General features: G+C 37.2%; 1 protein-coding gene across 3 annotated transcripts in view; it reads right to left on the reverse strand.

Moving 5' to 3' along the window:
* LOC128678959 (ataxin-2-like protein) overlaps window positions 1–23,493 on the reverse strand; it is a 42,607-nt gene that overhangs the window by 14,240 nt on the left and 4,874 nt on the right. For all 3 annotated transcript variants that reach the window (XM_053760850.1, XM_053760851.1, XM_053760852.2), the window contains exons 2-14: window positions 19,629–19,782; window positions 13,397–13,577; window positions 12,731–12,897; window positions 11,525–11,607; window positions 10,789–10,963; window positions 10,068–10,271; window positions 8,780–8,907; window positions 7,090–7,174; window positions 6,337–6,414; window positions 5,273–5,353; window positions 4,007–4,141; window positions 2,811–3,070; window positions 251–389 (exon numbers count right to left, since the gene is read on the reverse strand). In XM_053760850.1, coding sequence (XP_053616825.1) covers window positions 251–389; window positions 2,811–3,070; window positions 4,007–4,141; window positions 5,273–5,353; window positions 6,337–6,414; window positions 7,090–7,174; window positions 8,780–8,907; window positions 10,068–10,271; window positions 10,789–10,963; window positions 11,525–11,607; window positions 12,731–12,897; window positions 13,397–13,577; window positions 19,629–19,782 — 1,870 coding nt within the window. The remainder of the gene's footprint in view (window positions 1–250; window positions 390–2,810; window positions 3,071–4,006; window positions 4,142–5,272; window positions 5,354–6,336; window positions 6,415–7,089; window positions 7,175–8,779; window positions 8,908–10,067; window positions 10,272–10,788; window positions 10,964–11,524; window positions 11,608–12,730; window positions 12,898–13,396; window positions 13,578–19,628; window positions 19,783–23,493) is intronic.

The raw sequence follows: 23,493 nt of genomic DNA on the forward strand, positions 1-23,493 counted from the left end.
CCTTAATCTAATTAAGAGTTATACATATATTTTAAAATTTCATGACCTTGTGTCATCTACCCTGTGAGTTTACATCTGTGAGTTTCTTTCGTATGGCACAATTTAATAAACACTAATGAGAGCCCGCGGCGGAGATCAAAACGCTCGTGAAATTCAACCATATTATGTTTTAGACATTAGAAAAAGTATCTAATTTGACTGGTACGAAAGTAGCCTATTAAGGCTATTATCAAAACAATCTTGTAGTCACCATATGCGGCGGAGGCGGATGCGGCGCGGGCACGTAGCTGACGCCGGTGCCCATGACGCCGACGCCGCCCAGCCCCACGCCCACGCCGCCCACGCCCATGCCCACCACTCCGCTGACGGGCGTGCCGGGGGTGTGTGGTCTGCGGATAATACAGTTTATTTATTTATTTAGCTAAATACAACATGTATCCTTTTAAAGTATTTAGTAAGAAAAAATAGGCACTTACAAAAATTTCTTACACAATATTATCATCCTAAACACGTTGACTCACATTCGTCAATCTCGCAAAACTGCAAACAATTCCTGACACAAGCGTTTACCATCCATCCACGAACACATCACACTCAGGTTGCTGGTTCAGGAATGCGTTGAGATCCGCTGGCATGCGGGATACAGTACGTGTATGAGGTGTTGCGAACAGTTTTCGTGGTTGACATTTGCGTTGTAAAAGGCTTCTATTAGGTACATACAACTGACATAACTCATTATGAAGTTCAGTGGCATCGATATTACCTCGGAGTACTTTCAAACACATTACTAATTGATGATGATCCCTACGAGCTCTTAGAGAATTAAGACCTAATACACCAAGTAGAAACAGAGTTGAATATAGGTAGGGATAGTATCCGTAAATGCGTTTATAAAAGTACCTTAAGAATGTTTTCTGAACTCTTTCTATCATAAGCGTATATGAAGCCTCATGAGGATTCCATATACAACTACTTGACTCTAGTTTACTACGGACCAATGCGAAGAATAAAAGTTTAATTGCGTGCGGATTGTGAAAATCTCCCGAGTTCCGCAATACAAATCCAAGACGTTTGAAACTATCTTTGACAAGAGAGAGAATATGGTCGAGAAAAGTTAATTTCGTATCAAATATTACACCAAGATCTTTAGAAGATGTGACTCGATTAATTTTTTCGCCGTTTAACGTGTAGTCATGGTATGATTTCAAAATTTTCCCGCTAAATGTCATTACCAAACATTTGTTCAAATTAAACAACATCTTATTCTTTGTGCTCCATTTTTGAACAGCATTAATATCCTGTTGCAATAACTGATAGTCTGTTGGGTTATTAACTTCCAGGGCCAGCTTGAGATCGTCAGCATATAGAACACATTTTGCATTTTGGACTACTTTTGCTAAGTCATTAGTCATTATTAAAAATAGTAGTGGTCCTAATATAGATCCTTGACTACCTCCAGAACGCGTGTGGTAAGGTTCTGAACTATAACAACCATATTTAATATATTGTTGGCGATCTCGAAGATAGTCCGAAAATAAATTTACCAATTTTGGTGAAAATCCTATTAATTTTAGTTTGCATAGAAAAATGTCGTTGTCAATCCTATCGAAAGCTTTTTTATAATCAAAATATACCTCATTACCATTATCCAAGCCTTTTGATATATAATTAATGGTGACGAATAGATTGGTATCAACTGATCGCCCTTCTCTGAACCCGTGCTGTTTATAGCTAGATTCAGATTTATTGCAAGCCACAAGTTCGTAGTTGTTATATAAATATATAAGCACAAGTGACGCCCTGCGAGGGCACAGCAGAGTCATAGACATTGAAAAAGTGTGTTTGTGTTGCCACAGACACTAAAAACAATAACATATAGAGCATTAAAACAATATTGATATTACACGTACATACAAGCATAATGCTAAAAGAATTAGTGTGGCAAGGCAAAAAGGCCACAACTCAGTGAACTTTCTGCACATTAGTACAAAAACACTGATTTTCAGTTATTGCCGTCAATGTGCACGATGGCAATTTACTATATAATTACAACGATGGTTCAGTCAACTGCACATCAAGGTTACCCCGAATGAACTTTTATGGCGCGTTAATAACGGCGAGTTTGCAATGAATTTGTGTAGGTTGATGTGCTGTTGATTGTATATGTTAGAATTAAATTTTGAGAAGATATTTCAGCCAATCATATATTTAGACCAATCGCAGCACGCTTCCGCTATTGGTAATCAATATAAAATCTTATGTTGTAACAATAGGGTCGTTATTTCGGCCGACATTAGGATTTTGTTTTAGTCGGCTGAAAATGCACTTGATTAGTATATCTTTCGCCATCTCCATCGCAATTAAAATTATTTATATTAAACTCCACAGCCTTCCGTGGATGTCGTACGTGGGGACTAAGGGACATAAAGCCTTGGCAGAGAACAGGCAACAACATTATAAAAGAGAGTCGATATCAAGCAAGCTGACCGGTTTCAAATCATAGCGAATCATTAAGAGATCCTTATATAGGATAAGTCTGACGTTGTATATTTTACGTATTTTATCTTGTATCAATTTTAAGCATTTATTTTTCGTACAATAAAGTTATTACAAACAAATATAACGCTGTCCAGGAATAGGCACATAGGGTACTTTTTATAAATTTTTACATTACTTTAGTGTTATAAAGTTTAAATAAATAAAGTTTTATTTTTTACACTGTCCAGTCCAGGAATATCACATAGGTTGCTTTTTTATCCCGAAATTCCCACGGGAGCTAGTACATATATGATATGACGACGTCGACTGACCTGCTAGGGTTCGGCGTGCTAGGGCTCCTGGGCGTGAAGGGCTTCGCCGCCGGGTTGAACTCCTTGGCGTTGGGGTTGAGCGTGGACTTCTTGAGCGTCGCGGAGACGCCGGGGGAGACGGCGGCGGGCGGCGACGCGGAGGGAGAGCTGGACGACGACGCCGGTGCTGAGCCCGCGCTCGGCGGCGGCTGCGGGGGCTGCGGAGGCTGCGGGGTGGCCGCGGCCGCGGGGGGGGAGCCCGAGCTCGGGCCCGTCGGGGGCTGCGGGGGATATACATTTGTAAATAACTGACGTGTATTCGAATATTAATTTTGACTTTTGACTGTGAACATGTAATCGCTTTATTTACCTATTTAATACTAGCCGCCCGTCTCGCCTTCGCTCGAGTAAAAACATAATAAATTATACACCTTGACCTTGCTCAGGAAAAACACTATCTATTGGTGAAAGCCGCATGACAATACGTGCAGTAATTAAGTTTATCGCGAACAGACACACAGACGTGGCAATGCACTTTGTTTTATAATATGTAAAAATTTACATGTATCAAAGATTACTTTAGAATGTGAACATATAATAGCTTTATTTATTTAACATCGGATGATATTTGTTTTGCGTTGTGTAAAAACGAATGGGACTTTTAATCACGAGAAAAGCAAATTTTTTCTACTGTTTACAATACTGATATGATTTTGAACAAAATCTCTCTGATGACAATAACAGCTTGTTTCAAAAATTATATTTTTGTAATAAAAACAATTTTTTCATACAAAAATCTAATTCTATCTATCCCGATAGACAAAAATTATATTTTTGTAAAGTGAAAAACATGATATTGTAGGCACAGCCTATCAAGAAAGTTAATAAAACATATTTTTAACGAACTACATTTTTTTTTTTTCATTGCAACGCCAAATACAATGGTCAAGATTGGTCGATAAACACCCAATATTGCCAACCAACAGGAGACGGCGTCATTAATTATCTTCACTTTCTTGAGAGAAAAATCAAAATCAAATCATTTATTCAGAAATTAGGCCTTCACAGGCACTTTTTCACGTCATATACTAAATTAAATGATGTTTACCAAAACTACAAACTACTAGCATTTCGGAACGACCACTGCTGAGAAGAAATGCCGACTGTACCTACATACATACGCATATATATTTTAATCTTTTTTTTTTTGTATATACCTTGTGATGATGTGGCGGTGGGGGCATGTGGTGGGGCGGCGTGTTCTGTTTGGGAGGCCTGGGCTCCCGCTTGTGGGGCTCCGACCCCGCGTTGGCCGACACTTCTGGGGGACTCGCCGACGGCGCCGGTTGGACCTTGTGACAATAACAATAAGGTTTCGTTTCCAACCGAATCTATAAACATGTTAAGTTCGCAGTCCCGGTCACCAAAGTGACAAAGGTTTCTAATGAATCCAATATGGCGAAGGGCGTTTCTGACATTTGAACAACACATTAAAAATAAATGTTTTTTAAAAATTGGAAATACATAATCAGCACTTCCATTTTAATGTAAGATGTCGACATTTCCTGTTTAATTTTTTCGAATTCGTCATAAAAGCGCATTTTATATTATTTGTTACATGATGGATATATAATAGTCTATTGTTGGCCAAAACTATATTTTATTGTCGAAACCGATGTATACTCGGTCGGACACTAATAAGATTTGTTCGTTTGAAATAATTTTATTGCACACAACAAAACATAAAACGGTACAAACAGAAACTAATGAGAAAACTAAACGGCACACATATTAAATAAAGCTTTAATAAAATGTTTATTCACAAAACACATACATGAAAAAACATGCCTTAGAAATAAACATGCACTATTTACGTAACACATCGAACAGATATATTTTATATATTATTAGAAAGAAAAAAAAAAAAAACATTGTAAGAAACAATAATGGTAAGCCGATCTGGCATGATAGGGACCAACACTGTTCAAATGAGTTTCTTTCGGCATTTCTTCTCAGCAGTGGTCGTTCCGAAATGCCAGTAGTTTGTAGCTTGTGAGAAATAACTATAAATATTGACGAGAAAAAGTGCCTGTGAAGGTCTAATTTCTGAATAAATGATTTGAATTTGAATTTGATAGAGTTAAATATTCAAAATTTTAAAGTCTTTTTTTATATCTTGTCTTTTATTATGAAAGCTAGATAAGTTTATATTACAGATCCCCCATAAGGCTGACATAGTCACACATAGTGCACTGAAGCCTTGTCAAAAATGTAGAAAAAAAAAAAAGCCTTTTTTTAGCCCTAATGCAACAATATGTTTACGAACAAGGATTATACAAAAATAAGAGAGAGACAGTGGCAGAATAAAAAAATAAATTATAATGGAAAAAAATAAAAATATTTGCGCGTTTTATACCTTGTTGTTTAGTATATAATTACGTAACGCGAAAGTTTAAAAGTATTTATAGTATCAGTATAAATACCGGAGCGTGTGCGTTGGGCGGCGACTGCGGCTGAGGCGCGGCGGTCACCAGCTTGAACTCCTGACCGAAACGACGCAGCTCCTGCAACAGACGCTATTGTCACTACATATTATAAAACAAAGTCGCTACCCTCTGTCTGTCCCTATGTATTCACTGTAAATGTGTATACTATTTTTATTGTTTTTTTATTCGATTGAAACACGGGTTCATTTATGATATTAGCTCAGGCACCATTATTTAATATACTTTTTCTTTATTCGAATTCGATTAAATTTAATTAGATTAATTTTTGAAATTACTCGATTCGAATAAAAATTTATTGATTTATTATTATTATATATGTATGCCTAGATGTTTAAAACTATGCAACGGATTTTGATGCGGGTTTTTTTTTATATATAGTGTCATTCCTGAGGAAGGTTTGTGTGTTTAATTTACTATGGTTTTATTCGGGCGAAGCCGGGTAGGCCCGCTTCTACTACTATACTGGGACCGGAATATGGAATGGAAATCGTTCGATGGATAGTATGGGATATAATTAAAAATATATCAGTTTTTGTATAATCACTTAGATCTTGCATTAAATAAAATAAATAAATAACAAATGCATTATATAAAAAAATCTTAATTTTCCCATACTTTCCAGACCGGTTCCTTTTGCAGGAAATCGAAACGGAGCAATTAATTAATTTTATGTTTTGTGTGCGTATAGTTTGTAGAGTGACATAAGCTAATATATACTATTGTACAAGAGAAAGTGACTATCACGCTTTTACGGATTAACCGATTACGAAAAAACATATTTCCAAATTACATATGTCAATCCCAACTAATACCTCTTCACGCATTATCTACTGGACCAATTGTTATGAAATTTGGTACACGGGTAGATAATAACCTGGAATAAACACATAGGGCACATTTTATCCCGAAATTCCTACGCAGCTAGTTTGGTATAAATATAGCGAAATGACTCAAGGTCATAGAAAAAAATCCTATGTACTTAACATATAATATTTTACACAGCTACAGACAGCAAGTGGTATGATTATAATGTAACATACCTGCACTTCGTCCTGCCGCCGGGGCTCCGGCGGCGCGTGGTGGCGGTGGGCCTCCACCACCGGCGGCGGCGGCGGGTTCTGTAAACAAAATCAAAATAATAAATTCTTTATTTTCACTACAATCAAAATACACATTTTAATATGGAATGGTTTCAATATACCTATATTTTCATCGTTTTATCCATGCTAATATTATATACGCGAAAGTGTGTTTGTTTGTCCGTCTTTCACGTCATACACGTTGAAGTGATTTTTAGTGTGTACATAGTTGGATTGTGTCATAGGCTACTTTTTTTTGCTGCGGGTGGAGTCACAGGCAATAGGCTAGTAAGAATATGAACTTCGTTTTATCTTACAGTCTGTCAAAGTGATGAAAATGAGGGCTCTTTCTCATGTCGGCTGGCAACATTGGTGTTTATCAACCAATCTTTGTCAATCTTGTTTGGTGTTGCAATGATTCATATAAAATCAGTTTTCTTTCTTGACAGGCTGTATCAGTCTTTATATGTAAACAATGTTACCTTGTATTTAATTTTTTTTACGGCAATATAAATAAAAAATAATTAAAAAAAAAGCAATTCTCGAGGTTGATAAATGTCTTACATTAATTTTGAATAAAATAAATACTAACTAAACACTGCGAAAATTGTTTACATGTTAGGACTAACAAAAAAACGCGACTTTACATTGCAAGTTAAATAAAAGCATGTAAAAATATATATATAAAAACAAAGTACACAAAATAGTACTTACGTGGTGGTGTGGCGGGGGTGGATGCCTGACATGTGGCCCGTTGAGCTTGTTCGCGGGAGACGAGCCCGCGCCTGCACTCGCCGGGCTGGAGGGGGAAACAAATTTCATATATTTGTATATCTTTGTACAGTCAACGGCACATCAAGTTACCCCGCATGAACTTCAATGGCGTAGTAATAGCGACAAATTTGCAATGAGTTTGGATAAGTCGATGTGCTGTTGACTGTATATAGAATACACGTTAAAAGAACATACATACACAACTAGAGGGCATAAAACGACGGACTTATCCCACGTAGGGTCTTGTCTTCCAGACGACCATCTATAGTTGCAATTAACACACTCAAAATGAAGACTAATAGCCTAAAACTTTACGAATTCTTCATAATACTGGTGTTGTGGGCGTTGATAGGCTGTGGTAACCACTTACCATCAGGTGGGCCGCATGCCAGTTTGCCTACTTGATATAATATGTATTTTTATATACTACGTAGTTGTAAATATATATTTTACTAAATAAGCTTAATCTTTGCCCTGAATACAAGAGTTTAATTTGGTTAAATTCTGTGACATTAAGAAAAAAATTATACATTAAGCCCAGAAAATAGTAAGATTGGTTGTCTACGCTAAGCTACGACGAAACAGAAGAAATTTTATTAATTGAAAGTTGAGTCTAAATATTCCCTACCTGACACACTTATTACCATTAGTTTTTAAATTTAAGTTTATCTAATAAGAAGGTACTATCTGGCTCGGAAACCCTGTATTTTTAAAACAATTTTTTTTTGTTGAAATTGACTTCCTCGATACAGGCTTGCCTAGTGAGGAAGTCATACTTTATATGATTTATTTGTAAAATTTCTGCAATTTTTGTAAACCTTTTTTTTTTTTTGTAAATGTTATATTTATTGCAGCAAATAAATTCATTTTCATTTATTTATAGCATGGTACAAATATGTGTTAAAGATATGTGTAATGTTAATGTTATTTGCTTCGCTGAAAAATATTGTCGAAATTTATTAATTTATACGAATTTAGCTATTACTAGGAGAGTACCTTTTTATCGCATAATTTATTATGTCATATTGTTCTTTGGCACACCGATTGTGACATAATAGGAATAAGGCAGTAAAGGTACAATAGATTTTTGGATTACGGGTAAACAACGTGGCATAATTAACTTTTAGGTTAGGTTACTTACACTCCAAATAGTTATGTAAGAATGTTATGCTTAATAATAATTATTCCATAATACAGTAAACTATATTACATCATGGCTTAAATTTTTATGCTTATAGATAGACTATACAGGGTTACTGGTATCAAACGCAAAATCCCCTAAAGACGTACGGTACATCAAAACAACTTTTATTCTACGACTTTTCATGATTCATAGTTTTTTTTTCACATAAAAAAAAAATAATAATTTGCGATTCTACACATGTTAACTCTATGTAATAGCCAAGCAACAAGAGACAGTACAGTAGCGTTATGTAGCGGAATCGAACACAGAGTTAACGTTTTATAGCAACGACATTAAAACTAAAAAAATGTTTTTTTTTATTATCACGTTTAACAAAAGTCTTAGAACAAAAGATGTTAGTCTCTATGTACCTTATGCGCCTTTGGAAGGTTATGCTTTAGATACCAGTAATCCAGTATATTAAGCAAAAATATATGGCGTACTCACTGCAAATTGTATGAATGTGGATGGTGGACGTGGTGGTGGGGGAAGGTGTGGTAGCCGGCAGCTTGCGCCGAGTAGCTCTTCTGTGGGGGAGGGTTGCTGTTCGGGGGGTTGCTGCTCGGCAACGGGGGCTGAAACAATGAAAACACGATTACATTATTGTTTATTGGCTGCCCGTCTCGGCTCGGGTAATACCATAATATATTGTACATCTATACCTTCATCTTGAGTCTTGAATCACTCTATTACTAAAATACTAGTTAAAGATCTAAGCATACATAGGGAAGGATAGAAACAGACAGCGGGAAGAGTCTTTAGTTTTATACAATGCAGTGACTTTGTAACAAAATTCAAATAAGACTGATTTCAGTGATCAAACAATACAATAAGAGGATTTTTCTATAAGCACTAGAGATCATTCATTGATTAATTCTGTTCAATTAGACGATACGCAAGACTATACCGTCGTAGCACATGTGTTACGGTATGTAGTCATTGTAGTAAATCGTAGTTTTATTTTGTAGCGAGGTCATTGAGCTAGATAATAACAACTGTTTTCTTTTCTATGCTTAGTTGTTAAGAATCTGAATAGGTATGAGGAAGGTATGTAAAGGTATTGTTACCGTATGTCATTATGTAATTTTGATATACATATGTGGCCGTCCAAATCAAAAGGGACCTTATGGCGCACGACACTTACGCCATTGCTGCCGTTGTTTTGTATTCGAACAACGGCAATAAATACCTAAGTGCCAGTCGCCATAAAGTCCCTTTTGATTTGGACGGTCACATATTAAAGTGTATGGACTGTAATGAATTCTTCATAGAAATTTAATTATTAATATATAATATTAATTAATTAATTATATAATAAGAATTATTTATAATGAACTATTATGAAATAAATGATTACATACTTATTGACGACCTCGGTGGCGCAGTGGTAAAGTGCTTGCCACTGAACCGAGAGGTCCCGGGTTCGATCCCCGGTCGGGTCAAGATGGAAAATGATCTTTTTCTGATTGGCCCGGGTCTTGGATGTTTATCTATATGTGTATTTGTTATAAAATATAGTATAGTTGAGTTAGTATCCCATAACACAAGTCTCGAACTTACTTTGGGGCTAGCTCAATCTATTTGTCCAATATATTTATTTATTTATTTATTTATTTATTGCGGCTTTGATGTCTAGTGTTTGCAACGACTTTGTAGCTGTCATCTCGTAGCCGATACAACTGTCGTAGCTGATACAATTGTCGTAGCTCTATAGCGTAGGGTCAATGACACATACCGGCTGTGAATCAGGTCTCCTGTCCGCTGGCGGGGTGAGGTGCGGCCGCGGCGGTCTGTGGTCCTTGTCGGGGCGGACGTCCTTGTGCTGGTGCGGGGGGTGAGGCGCGTGCGGGGGGTGCGCGGGCGGCGCCGGGTACGACGGTGGCGGCTTGTTCGCGCTAGGGGATGAACCGCCGTTGTTTGGCTTCACTAGTTTGCCGGTCTGCAATTCAAATTTTAGATTAGATAAAACAATTCATTCGTTATACTTGTAAGTATCCCTTATCGACATCCCACATGTCTAACAACTAACATCAAAGTTGAAACATTTATTCAGGAATTAGACGGTTTACGGACGATTAACTTCACGGTTCGAGTATATATTATTTCTCGAAAAATTACAAACTGGCATTTCGGAACGACCATTGCTGAGAAGAAATGCCGAAACAAACTAATATGAACAGGTCCCTCGGAGCTCCATGAATTTTTTAAATATATTTTTTTCATTAATATAACCAAGTACACATAAACTACATGATCAAAAAGTATACGGAAATACATCATGATTGTGATCGAGCGCTAACCAATCACAAAGCGCCATTGCGACGCAACGACAACCACACCGCAATGTGATTGGTTCGCTGCATCTCACTTCGAATCGATTCGACATTGGGAAGTGAAATGCAGTTTCTCCGTCAGCTCCCGTTCACGAGTTGACGCATTTCAGTTTCATTCCTCACCTGCATGTTCTTCCTCTTGTTGGGTATGACGTACTTGCCGGGCGCGGCGTCCCCGGGCCGCACCACTGCCGCGAACCTCTCCTCCTCATCTCCATTCTCCACTTCTATACGTGTCTTGTACGCCGGCGTGCTCTCTATCTCCGCCGCTATCTCTTCCGCTTTCGCTTCTGCGTCTCTGTTGGAACAATAGCGTTAACTACACGTATATTAAACGGGACTTGAGCACACCTTTATGTAGCAGGAATATTTTTCATTTAAAGTGGCTGACGTTTCAACAACCCTGCAGATTGGAGTACCTATTTGGGAAAATACATGTTTTTAGTCAAATTAAAATATTGTCCACTGATATCGCATGAATATCATACGAGGCGACTCAAGCACATATCGCCTTGGCAATAGCATTCTCAAGAAGGTTTGACATCATGCAGGCGGCCAGCAGGCAGTTGTAAAATCACAGCCGAATATTCAAAATATTAAGGTTTGTATTACACGCAAAAAAGGGCTTCGCAGCGTCACAGACCCTAATGAAACCGAGCCACCACTAGATAGTATAAAACTAAAGTTGCTTCCTGCTGTATGTCCCTATGTATGCTTAAAAACTACGCAACGGATTTTGATGCTGTTTATTTAGTACATAGTGTGATTTCTGAGGAAGGTTTGGGTGTAAAATTTATTATGGTTTTACCAGAGCAAACACGAGACGGGGCGCTAGTATTAGATAAAACAATAGTCTCACCTATAATCCTGGGTGTCTTTTTTCTGCAGCGGCACAGTGTAGCCCAGCAACGAATTATCATAGGTACTAAGGACCCCGTAAACCTGAAATTCAAATTATTCATTAATATACCATATATAATAATCAAACTTTTCTAAACTGGCTACTTCGCTGGGTAAGAGATAAATAAGCAAATACAATAATTTGATGTTACCGCACCGGCCTGTTGCGCGAAGCCCCGCTGACGCGCGCGGTTCGTAATCTCAATCAGATTGCCGAAAGAATAGACCTGTTTTCATGTTCTATGAGCGAATTCATAAGAACAGCTTTGTATATCATAAGTTATAATAATAATTGAAATGGGATGCTTGTCTATTGCATTGGTGAGAACTGTAAAGATAGATTTAAGCTTATGAATGAATAAATAAATAAATAAATAAATAAATAAATAAATAAATAATCGATCAGTTTTATAATATACATTTAATGACATTTATAATCTGTGCGGGGGAAAAGTAACACCCACATATTTTACTTTCGACCTAGATCAGAATGGCAAAACGATCGTCAAGGATTTGTAAAATTAGAATATTTTTTTTTTTTACAAATTATTGTATGAACTCTGATTTCCAAACTAGACGACCCTGTGTTTTGTAATTCAGTGTTCAGTGTAAATTTTTTTTAAACTGTCCTGACAAACCTGAGGTCGTAATGAAACATTAGAATTTTTATTAAAATTTTATCAAACCAAAGAATGCCCTAAATACTATTTTTAATTTATCAGTATGAATTTGCGCGCGGAAACGCTAGCTGCCATGCGATTCGGCGATTGATATACAAAATTCAGGGAGCATGGGTAAAATAATTTCCGTACTACGGGGACTATCACACGGCCCATGGGCAAACACTTGATTTTTAAAATGGAAATATAAAATAAATATTTTTTTTCTTACATGGTAGAAATTAGGCTATTGGCGTGACTAACCTTTTTTTTTGTTCTCACTAAAGTATTATGGGAATGCTTTGTGACTCCAATCGTCTTATATGGAGTAGGCATACCTCATTTTTATTCTCCAGGTAGGTAGATCCTTGGTTGTTATTTCGATCACAATAATATCTCCTCATATCTTCCCGAACATGTCGATGGCGTCCCAGCCATCCCAGGACTCCAAGTGCCGTTCCCCGTTGACCTACCATTTGCTTGGATGAACCAAACTTATATAATACCTCCTCATTCTTCCTGAACATGTCGTTGGCGTCCCAGCCGTTAGCGCGGTGGTCCAGCTCCAGCTCCTCCAGTCTGGAGTCCCCGTTCAGGGCCGGCGTGTCCCCAGAGTCGCCGTCGCAGCCGTCCCAGGGCTCCAGGTGCCGTTCCTCCGCTGACCTACCATTGCCTGGGTGAACATCAGGTATAAGTTAACGGATTAAAAAAAGAATCGACATGTCGACTGAATAGATTTTTGTTTTTTTTTTTCAAGATAACAACTTTTTAAAATCCATTGATAGATCCTTGACTAACATTTCGTAGAACCTAAAAAAGAATTAAGGACATCACACAACCCCTAATCTTTATTTTTTACATCTACCTGAAAACGTATGATACGCAATGCAGGAGAGCAATAACAGGCTCTGACGTCCTATCAGAAGAGGATTTAAAAGATCTAACAATAGGACAGTGACTCGGTTCTGTAAAGGTACAGGACCGCCCGCCGCCAACCTAGGGATACCAGCTAACCTGCACCCCCTCAGAGGTTACGGGGAACTGGGTGATATGGTCCCAGTGTGGGAGGACTGATCATCCGTCTGGTGCTCGCACAGGTGTCACAAAGGTGTCAAAAAGTAATAATAATAGTAATCGTATTTGGATTAGGCTTAACACATAGGAAGACTAACCGTTGAACTTGCTAGAAATGACGCTGTCGGTCTGGAACACATCGTGCGTGGCGTACTCCAGGTCAGAGTCCTTCGCCCGTATGGACACCACGTCCTGCGGCTTGAAGATCAGCTTGTCCACCACAGACTCTACGGCGACCACGCCGTCTTGGTCCACGCGGTGTGCGACTTCTAAAACAACCTGGACAAAAAATATATATTTGAGAAAAAAAAACTGAGAACTATTTGGAAAGAAAATTAACGCGTGCAAAGATGGCGCCAAAACATAGAAATAAAATGTGTTTATGGTGATGCTAATTTTTAACTGCTAACAATATTAATCAATCAAATTAATTTCATAATCGACTAACGGTAGTACTAAGGACAACGAAGTCTCAGCACATGGATTTCCCATACAAACTAAATACCGTAATTATAGTCAAAGCTTGAATATTTTAATATATACAAGTTATTGAAATAGTGAATTCGTTTCATTAATATTTGGCCATTCGGATATAGACATAATAAACTTTAGTTTCTATAAAATTTTAGTGCAGTTTCGTGCATACGAAACGTGCAAAATGTAAACCACATTTATTTTTAAATGAAATACTGTATGTTTAAATAGCTAACATGAACGATCGAAATTCTCAGAGAAGTGATGAATTCCATCGCTATTCAAAATTCAAGTGTACAATGAGTGATGTGCAAGAGTATAATAAAAAAAACTAAGTGAACTGCTCTCCGCTCTGAGAACAAAAAATACAGGGGACTTCAAGTGCTTGTACTTCAAGTGTTTGAGAGGTCAACTGAAGTTTCTGATAAAATAGTTGTAGTTGTTATTGCCGACACTGGTGTCAGATTTTATTCAAGTCGCCTAAAGGCATCTGACATTACTTTTACGACTACTTACCGCCATCTAGTGGCAGATAGTCGCATACACACTAGGGAAATCTGTTGACAGTTTAGTTCCCTAGTGTGTATGCGTACTGGTTGACCAGTACGCAGGTTTCCTCACGTTGTTTTCCTTTACCGGAAGCAAGTGGTGATCTATGAAAACTCTGTACATGAATGACATTGGTATACAAACTCAATTTCAGTTAATTCTTTGAGACCTAATATTTTTTACGGCGACCTATAAAACAGTACTGTCTGGTGAATAGACAGCACACAGCACAATTCACAGCAAATCTATTCCTACCGAATTGAGGTCCATATCGTGTAACTTGTATGTACTATACTTGTATGTTATAGTTCTATAGTAATGCTTATCGCATTCTAAGAAACGTTCGCCTAACATTTGTTTATTACAATGTGAATCTTATTACGACACAGTAACGTTTATTTTAACTTTTTCGAATTCACTTAGTTTTACGCAATAGTTATCGCATAGCGATAACTTAACAAAAGTGATAGACGCATAAATAAATATATTGTAAGAAAATGCATTAATATATGAAATTAGCGTCCCGCACCGGCTTCGCTCGGGTAAAACCATACAAAAAAAATCTTACGTTATTCCTGAAGGTTTCGTCTATATCTCTGTGCCATATTTCATCAAAATCAGCCCAGTAGTTTCTTAATCACAAACAAAAATACAAAGTAAACATACAAGTGTTATCTATCTAGTTTATCCTTAAATATGAGACGAGAAAATCAATAATTCATTTTTCAATGGCCTAACCCTAGAGCTCACAGCTAACACGTAACAAGAGGGCTTGACGTGAGTTTGTAGCTTGTGAGAAAACTATTTAATATAAAAATTGACGTGAAAAAGTGCCTGTGAAGGTCTAATTTCTGAATAAATTATTTTAATTTGAATTTAGACGTTCGTATTTTTTACGTACGCCCGTCTTCGAGACGTCACATTCGGGTATATAACCAGAAGATACGATGACTATGATATCTTTAATAATCACGTTTGGCGATGACTCAGTGGTTCAGCGGTCAAACAACCGGCGACCGCTAAGGTCACGGGTTCAAATAACACACCACCAATTCAGACCTGTAAGATTGTATTGAAACTTTATGTGAAATGAGGAAAACCATACTTTAAATAAATAAATTTAAATTCAACTTTCAAATTCAAAGATCTTTATTAAACTTATGAAATAATATACATCATTTAATGACATCAAATTTACTTAAAATTCAACAAGTCCATCGCCGACTTCCAAATCGCAGGTGAAGAAGAAGCGGCGCAACAGCGTTTAATCTACGTTTAAAAAAATCTTTCATATCAATAAAATATTTCTGATTTCGATTTATAGATGGCGTCTTGAATGTCGCAGAGTGCAACGCAGCGGATGCGTTTCGGCGACGTGACCCGGAAACGCCGCCCGATCGATAACGATGTGAACTTTCGGTTCACTTCCGCGTGTTGCCAGATTTTTACAGCAAATCACTTAGATTCGCCCCTCTTTATCTATACAATTATTATAAAGAGGTAAGCGTTTGTGAGTTTGTATGTTTGAGGCGGGTAATCTCCGAAACTACCGAACCGATTTCAAAAATTCTTTCACCATTAGAAAGGTACATTATTTAAGATTGCTATAGGCTATATTTCATCTCAAAACTCCCACGGAAGCGACGCCCCGGGCAACATCTAGTACACATGCACTTGTTTCTAGATAGCTAGATGACGCGCATTGATTCATGAGACTATATACATAGAGGAGAGATTATATACATAGAGGTATCGCCCACATGAATCATGTTGTTATCACATGCAACATTGTCGTTTGCTCATTAAACTTTTCATCAAATTAAACACATTCATTCCTAAAATAGGTATGTATGTAAATAACACGAGTGTCATAAGTCAAAGCAATTAGCCAGAAATTAGTATTTCACAGACACTTTTCAAGTCAAATATTAAGTTGTATAGCATCCCGGCCCGGCTTCGCTTACCTTATCTATTTAAAAAATACGCATCAAAACCAGTTGCTTAGTTTTAAAAATCTAAGCACACATAGGGACAGACAGAGGTAAGCGACTTTGTATTGTATTTAGTGATAAGTGATATCTAAAAAAGCTACAAACTACCGGCGTAACTAAACATTAAATAAGTAACGGGTGAATCACCGACATCGTACATGTCATAATCACAAATATTTCCACATTCACATCTAAACCGGATGAATGCTGACGAGCCACGAAGGTCACGGCACGATAAGAGACGAGCTCACACCTCTTTGTTGCGCTATGTTGTACTAGTTGCGCACTGCGGATTCGCTCTCGTGAGAATTTCGGGATAAAAAGTATCATTTGTGCTATTCTAGGAAATAGGTCGAAATCCGTTCAGTAGATTTAGCGCGAATGAGTAACAAAATTTTTCACACACAAAGAAAAATGTCCATATATCTGAATTATTTTAAAATTAATTAAAAATAAATTATGATTGATATTCTTAAATAAACAAAATATATGTTTCCAGAGAAGCGACTAAGATGGCTTATTAGGCGAGAAGAAGAAGAATATGCATATAATAAGAATATGAATATAATAATATAAGAATATATATATCATTAAAAGAACAAATAGCGATTGAATATGCATAAAATTACTTAAGCATATAAAGTACTAGATGTTGCCCTGGGCTTCGCTCCCGTGATAATTTCGAAATAAAATATAGGCTATAGCAATCTCGGATAATGTACCTTTCTAATGGTGAAAGAATTTCTGAAATCGCATCGGTAGTTTCGGAGATTACCCGCCTTAAACACACAAAGTCACAAACGCTTAGCTATTTATAATAATAGTATAAATAAACTGCCCGTTGGGTAATAAGGTAGGCTGCAATTATTAAGTGTATAAACTTTATATAAATTTATAAACACAGATACAAAACTACATTTTACAACATTTTAATAACTTCAAGCACAACCACCACATTTTATCATTCTCCATTAAAACACGGCCACCTAGCGACCAGCTTAGAGAATATTACTCGAAGGTCCGTGTTACACTTACTATGAACTAGGTGAATGTAGATAACTTCCTAGTAGACAATTGCATAATTCATACGATGCAAATTAAAGTTTCCTATTGAGCGGTCCGTTGAGTACGACGCGCTTCATATGAACTAGACCTAGTTACCCTAGAAACATACAGACGGCACGCGACTGTGCGGACAATTTTATTAGTTCCAAAAATGCTTTTCATATTTTATCATTTATTTATTGAACCTTAAAAGCAAAGCCGAGGATAGAGAGGTGTGCCGGAGTATACGGCATAATATATAACCAAAAAGAGCATAGCTCTTAAATAAGAAAAGAATATTTATTGAAGAAAACAGTGGATTTAACGATTTACATAGTCTGCCAAATTGAAACAGTTTTGTCGGCAGATGACGTCAGATGCCTTTAGGCGACTTGAATAAAATCTAACATGAAACACACATTCGCTCGATAAGAAAGTTTCAAAAATTATGTATTGTGTTAGTCGACACATATTTATTAGTTAGCAATCAAAAACAAGCATATTAAAAAAAAAACTATTTTTTCTTTCAAAATAATTATATTCAATGACAATTTAAACACAGGCAAAGCAAGTGCACAAGGAATATACTAAACTGTGCTACTAAATTATCTTTCACGTATGGGAAGACCGCGCGCGAAGTCCCTCGAGCTCCTGGAAGAAGGTGCAAACCCAAGAAGTTCTGGTTTAACATCGACAAGGATGATATGCGTGCCAATAGTCTGACAAATAAGGATGGAAGGAACCGTGATAACGTTCAGATGAAAGAGATAGAAGATCGTGCGAAGTGAACTTCGAAGACAAGAGAAATAGTAGGAAAGCTATCCCTGGGCTCCGGAAATGGTATTTCACATCTTTTGTATGTATAACGTTACCGCCTAAAAATGAATCGATAACAAACTAATCGCAAAACGTGTCCTTCCAAAGCATGAGATAACAACGAATGGAGATGACATACAAGAGATGTCAAAGCGGTCATTCAGTCATACTGCGCCCGATTTCCATTCTTGACTAATCACTATCTCATTTGGCGGCTCTGTCCGACAATCTTTACGCGGACAGATCGAAAATATTTGAAAGTTTTCACGAAATGGTGATTGAAGAAAAGAAAACACGTAAATGGAGTTTTATAAGAAAATCGAGATGATTCATACAAACAGGGAATATTCTTATGGGGAATAAAACTGTGTAGATCTTTTTCTACTTAAGTTTTTTTTTCTTTATTTATCGTTAACCTGGTAACTTCGCGGCTGTGACGTCAGTGTAAATAAACCTTATCATTTTAAAGATTTAACTGTGATTTTACGACAGGCCGCATGCCTAATGTCAACGCTCAAAGACAGAGTGAAATCGAAGAAGATAACGGAGGAATTAATTTAAGTCATGACTCGACAACAAAGGAATTTATGAAACCTTTGACAATTTTAAAGTTGTCAACCCTATCTGCATCAAACATTTCATGCTAGAACAAATCGAACCTCGATACTAGCATAGAAAATCTTATCGCAATAACTTGAAGTAGGTACGTCTGCAAAGTTACACGAAAGAATTTGCAAAAATCGATTGCAAGTCTCGCTGGGAGCACATAAATTATAATGACAGTCGCATTATGGAGTTTGCACTGCACGCAACTGCACTAAAATTGCAGCTGTACATATCGTTTGTCCATACTTTCGCTTACCGTAATGACTCCCTAACATTTCTTAGGTTGCGTAATGGTTGTGGATTGTAAACGCAAATAGAATGGACCAGACGTTCAAACATTGCAATTAACAGTTGCAAACCGGCCTGTTAGACCACACAGACTCGCGATCAATAATATGAAAAATTCTGTCTCTGCTCTGTCAAAAGTCACTCTTTTTGGAGAATTTCTAGGCGCCATTTCTACCAGCCAACCGAAAGCGATGTAGAGCATTTGTCCAAAAAGAGTGTTTAACTTTTTATAGCATAGGACAATCACACATTTGTGGACTCGCCATTCGTAATACGCAGAAGTGACGTCACTACTTGCTAAAATCAAAGCACAAGCTAAAAGCTACGTTTGTTCGACAGCTACATTAAATATATGGTGATGACTTCTGACCTTGTCAACTATCCTATGGCGCGCTAAAAGTTTTGAGCGCTCTCTTTTTTATAGTAGAATTCCTCCCTACTTGGTCATTACGTAGAATAAAACAAACACACAACGACTTTTATGGCAATAATAATGTAATGGTTTGCTATTGCCTCCTTCGCGACACAATATTTCGTCGGTTTAGCAGAAACAGTCACTTACCTCGAATTGCGCGCTAAAAGTCTTGAACACGCCTTCCCAAAGACACCCAGACTGGGTGAGGACCTGCACCGTGTCCCCCACGTGGGTTGTGGCAGCGTGCATGAAGTGCGCGTTGTTGTACACGCCCTCCGCCACGACGCGCCCCCGTGGCGACCTGCAGACAACAAAATGCAGGGATTATTTCATAGCTGTCATCTGATATCCTGGAACATTTCGGACATGTTTAAAAATTGTGCTTCACAAGTGTTGCCAATCACAACAAGCAGACTTATCTAGCAGTTAGTTCATCTGTCCGATTACCCTTAGCCTCATGATTTAACATCAGCAGGCATTATAATATCCCCACTGCTGGGACCCTAGCCATCCTTATATATGGATAAGGAGGATTGGTCATGTATGAGCTACCACGCATGCCCAATGCAGATTGTTGATTTTTACTGGGACCAACAGCTTAACGTGCCTTCCAAAGTACGGAGGTGGTAGAGATTTTTTTGTCATCCATCTAATGACAGACCATTGCGATAGTTGCTTAACTGACACTAACGCAGGCCGAACGCGCGAACTTCTGTGTTACAGAACTCTTCTTGTTCTTTACTAGCTGCGCCCCGGGGCTTCGCTCCCATGGGAATTTGGGGATAAAAAGTACTCTATGTGTTCTTCCAGATTAAATTCTACCCGTGGTCCAAATTTCTTAACAATCGGTCCAGTACATTTTGCGTGAAAGTGTAACAAACATACATAGTACACAGTGTGTACTATATATGTTTCTTACTCTTGCGAAAGTTTGATTTCATTCATTCGCATTTATAATATTAGTAGGGTTACATACCAAACGACTGCTACATTAGTACCTTTGGCAAAGCAGGATAGCGCAATTCTAAATGTATGCTCGTACTGTATTTAATCAGTAAATGTATGAAAAACTTTATGTTTATTAAGTCGTCACGCAGTAATACCTACTGAAACTTTTTTTTAAAGTATATAGTTAAAAAGTTGTATATCAAGGACCCTGCGAGACCAATATACGATTAAAACATCTGCGCACTTTAGCAGCAGTGGCCACCTAAATATACCTATCTAGAAGTTCATAACACGAGTGAACCCGAACACTAAATTTCATACGAAATGTTGTTCTAAGAATTCCTCGAAACACTAATAGCATGCACTCAGCATGCAAACTTTACAAGTATAATAAAACTTCAGACATACTAATTGCCCTTTACCTTTGTTGTCTGCACCTCAAATATAAAACTTTTGATGTAAGTACCTTATTAATCATTAACCATATAACTGCACACTTCATATAAAAATTAGCTGCGGGGTCATTGGCTTTGACAAATATTTATCCTAGTTTATTCTCATAACTTTTTAGATAAAAGACCATGGGAAGCCAACCCATGTCTGACTAAGAACTTCGTTCCCGTGGGACTTTTGGGATGCTAAGAAGCTTATTTACCTTTATAGTGAATTTGGGCGAAATTATTGAATTTTGCGAAACTACACATAAATTTGAATTTTTTGCGTACTATCTCCACATATACTACTATACTATAATAAATAAATTTTAGGACCTGACAATACAAACAAAAGCCAGATTACTTACAGCGCTGATGTACAATGTAGTGATGACACTAGACACAGAAAATACACTGATGTTATCAAAGGTAAATTAGTAAACTTCACTCATTATCTCAAATTCATTAATTATAATCCAAATTACTATTACAGTGGTATGTTTATTGAATATTTAACTAATGGAATTTGAGATAAGGGAATAAATAACTCATCATAGACATTTGCGGGTCGCTAACCAGCGCACATTCTTGTTGTAATTACGTAAACCACTTGAGATTCCAAGTTAATTACTTTAATTTACTATCAATTTCCTTTTGGCTTGCGAGTTTGTATTAGATGCCTACCAACATTCGATTTTTATTAATTATATGGACCAGATGAAGGGGAGAGTAAGAGTGAGAGGCCACATGATGGCTGAAAATAGAAAGAGATGCAAAAACAATAACAAAATGTTAAGTAAATGAATGGAATGGAAATTGGATGAACAAATTTATGTGCAACCACGATATATCTACACTGACAAGAACAATGTTTTACATGAAAATAAAGTAGGTACTTTACTACGACTATGCATGTGTTTTCTTTAAACTTGATCAATAATATATTTCTTTACTGATAATTTATCAATCAATCAATATATATATGAAATTAAAGGAAGGCTTTGCTATGATCCCATATTCTCGTTTTCACACAAGTTTACACGTACATAAAGATTTTCCATACATATATAGCTTTCTCCCTCTAAACAGATAATAATTTTATAGCAAATATGTTTTTACCCTTTTTCCAATTTCAAATTTACCGTACACCGTACGGGTAATTTTAAATCTTGGGTTCGTTTTAATATATAGAAAAAAACAAAAGGGCATGGCCATAGCAGTTTAAGATTTTAGGGTAAAAAAAAAACCATATATTTGCTCTGATGTTTTGATAGACTACAGGGATCGTTTGTATGAAGAAATGTTCGTCCCTTAACATTTCTTTATTGGATTGGATCTCAGTTCGATTTCTTTTTTAATTATATTAGAATATTTGCCCATAAAATTCCTAAGTTTTAATGTTATTGAACATAAAGTCGAACTAAAATTATGTATAGCTATTGTTGTATAATAGGCAAGTAACAGCCAATTAGTCATGATAATAAATGAAAATGATATGTAAATTATCATTATATTCGTGCTAGTTAGTGAAATTGCTTGAGTAATATTTATTATTGATATTTATTTAAATAACTAATACTAACTATGGGGGAAAGAATCGCTTGTTACCAAATCGATTTGATCATTACTACAAATTTTCATCTCGATAGTGTCAGCTCTGTACTTTCAAAGTCAACAAAAGGCATTCTAACTATTCCGTTTTTTAGAGATTGCTTTACGTTTTTTAAGTAATTACTACGTGTAACTAAATAAACAGGAACCAATACTTGTAAAATAAAATTATTAAGTACACAGCAAAATGTACTCTTACATTTTATCTTAAAAATGAAATAATTATTGTCCTTTAATTTTGCTTTTTATCAAAAACTAACAGCCCGTCCATGATTCGCTCAGGTAAAAACATATTAGATAAATTATACAATTAGACAATACCTAATTTGGTGAAAACCGCATGAAAATCAGTGCAGCAGAGGACTTTTTTTATGATTATGATATGTAATGTCAAAAATAACTTTTACCTACTTCAAAACCTTTTTCATTATCGCCTACGATTCCTAAGGCCGGGACTCCACCAAAGCAGAGATGTGTGCGGTGTGCTGTGTGCTGTGCGAGAAGAGATGTTTTTCAGCTCGCGGGACTCCACCAAAGCGGAGATGTGTGCGGTGTGCTGTGTGCTGTGCGAGAAGAGATGTTTTTCAGCTCGCGGGACTCCACCAAAGCGGAGATGTGTGCGGTGTGCTGTGTGCTGTGCGAGAAGAGATGTTTTTCAGCTCGGGTGCGGGGCGTTGAGTGCTCAGTACGCATTCTGACACGAAAGGTAGACGATGTCGCTATTATTACAAAAAAAGTATCTTCTTTTACTTGAAGAAGAACTACAGTCTGAAGAAGCAGAATTGATAGCTATAGTCCGGCCGGCGCGCGCGCGGGGTTCTGCGGGTTGCTAGCGGGCGAGAGGGGGGAGGGTGACATCGCTCACTGCACGCCGCTCACATCTCTCGTCTCCACTGCGCGTCGTCCGCGCACAGCTCACATCTCCGCTTCCATCGCGACATACAAATATTACACATCTCCGCACAGCGATCTCCACTGAAGCTGAGCGGAGAGGAGACGTGTCAATAACTCAATTCTAT

The sequence above is a fragment of the Plodia interpunctella genome, chromosome 21 (assembly GCF_027563975.2).
Source record: "Plodia interpunctella isolate USDA-ARS_2022_Savannah chromosome 21, ilPloInte3.2, whole genome shotgun sequence".
Lineage (NCBI taxonomy): Eukaryota > Metazoa > Arthropoda > Insecta > Lepidoptera > Pyralidae > Plodia > Plodia interpunctella.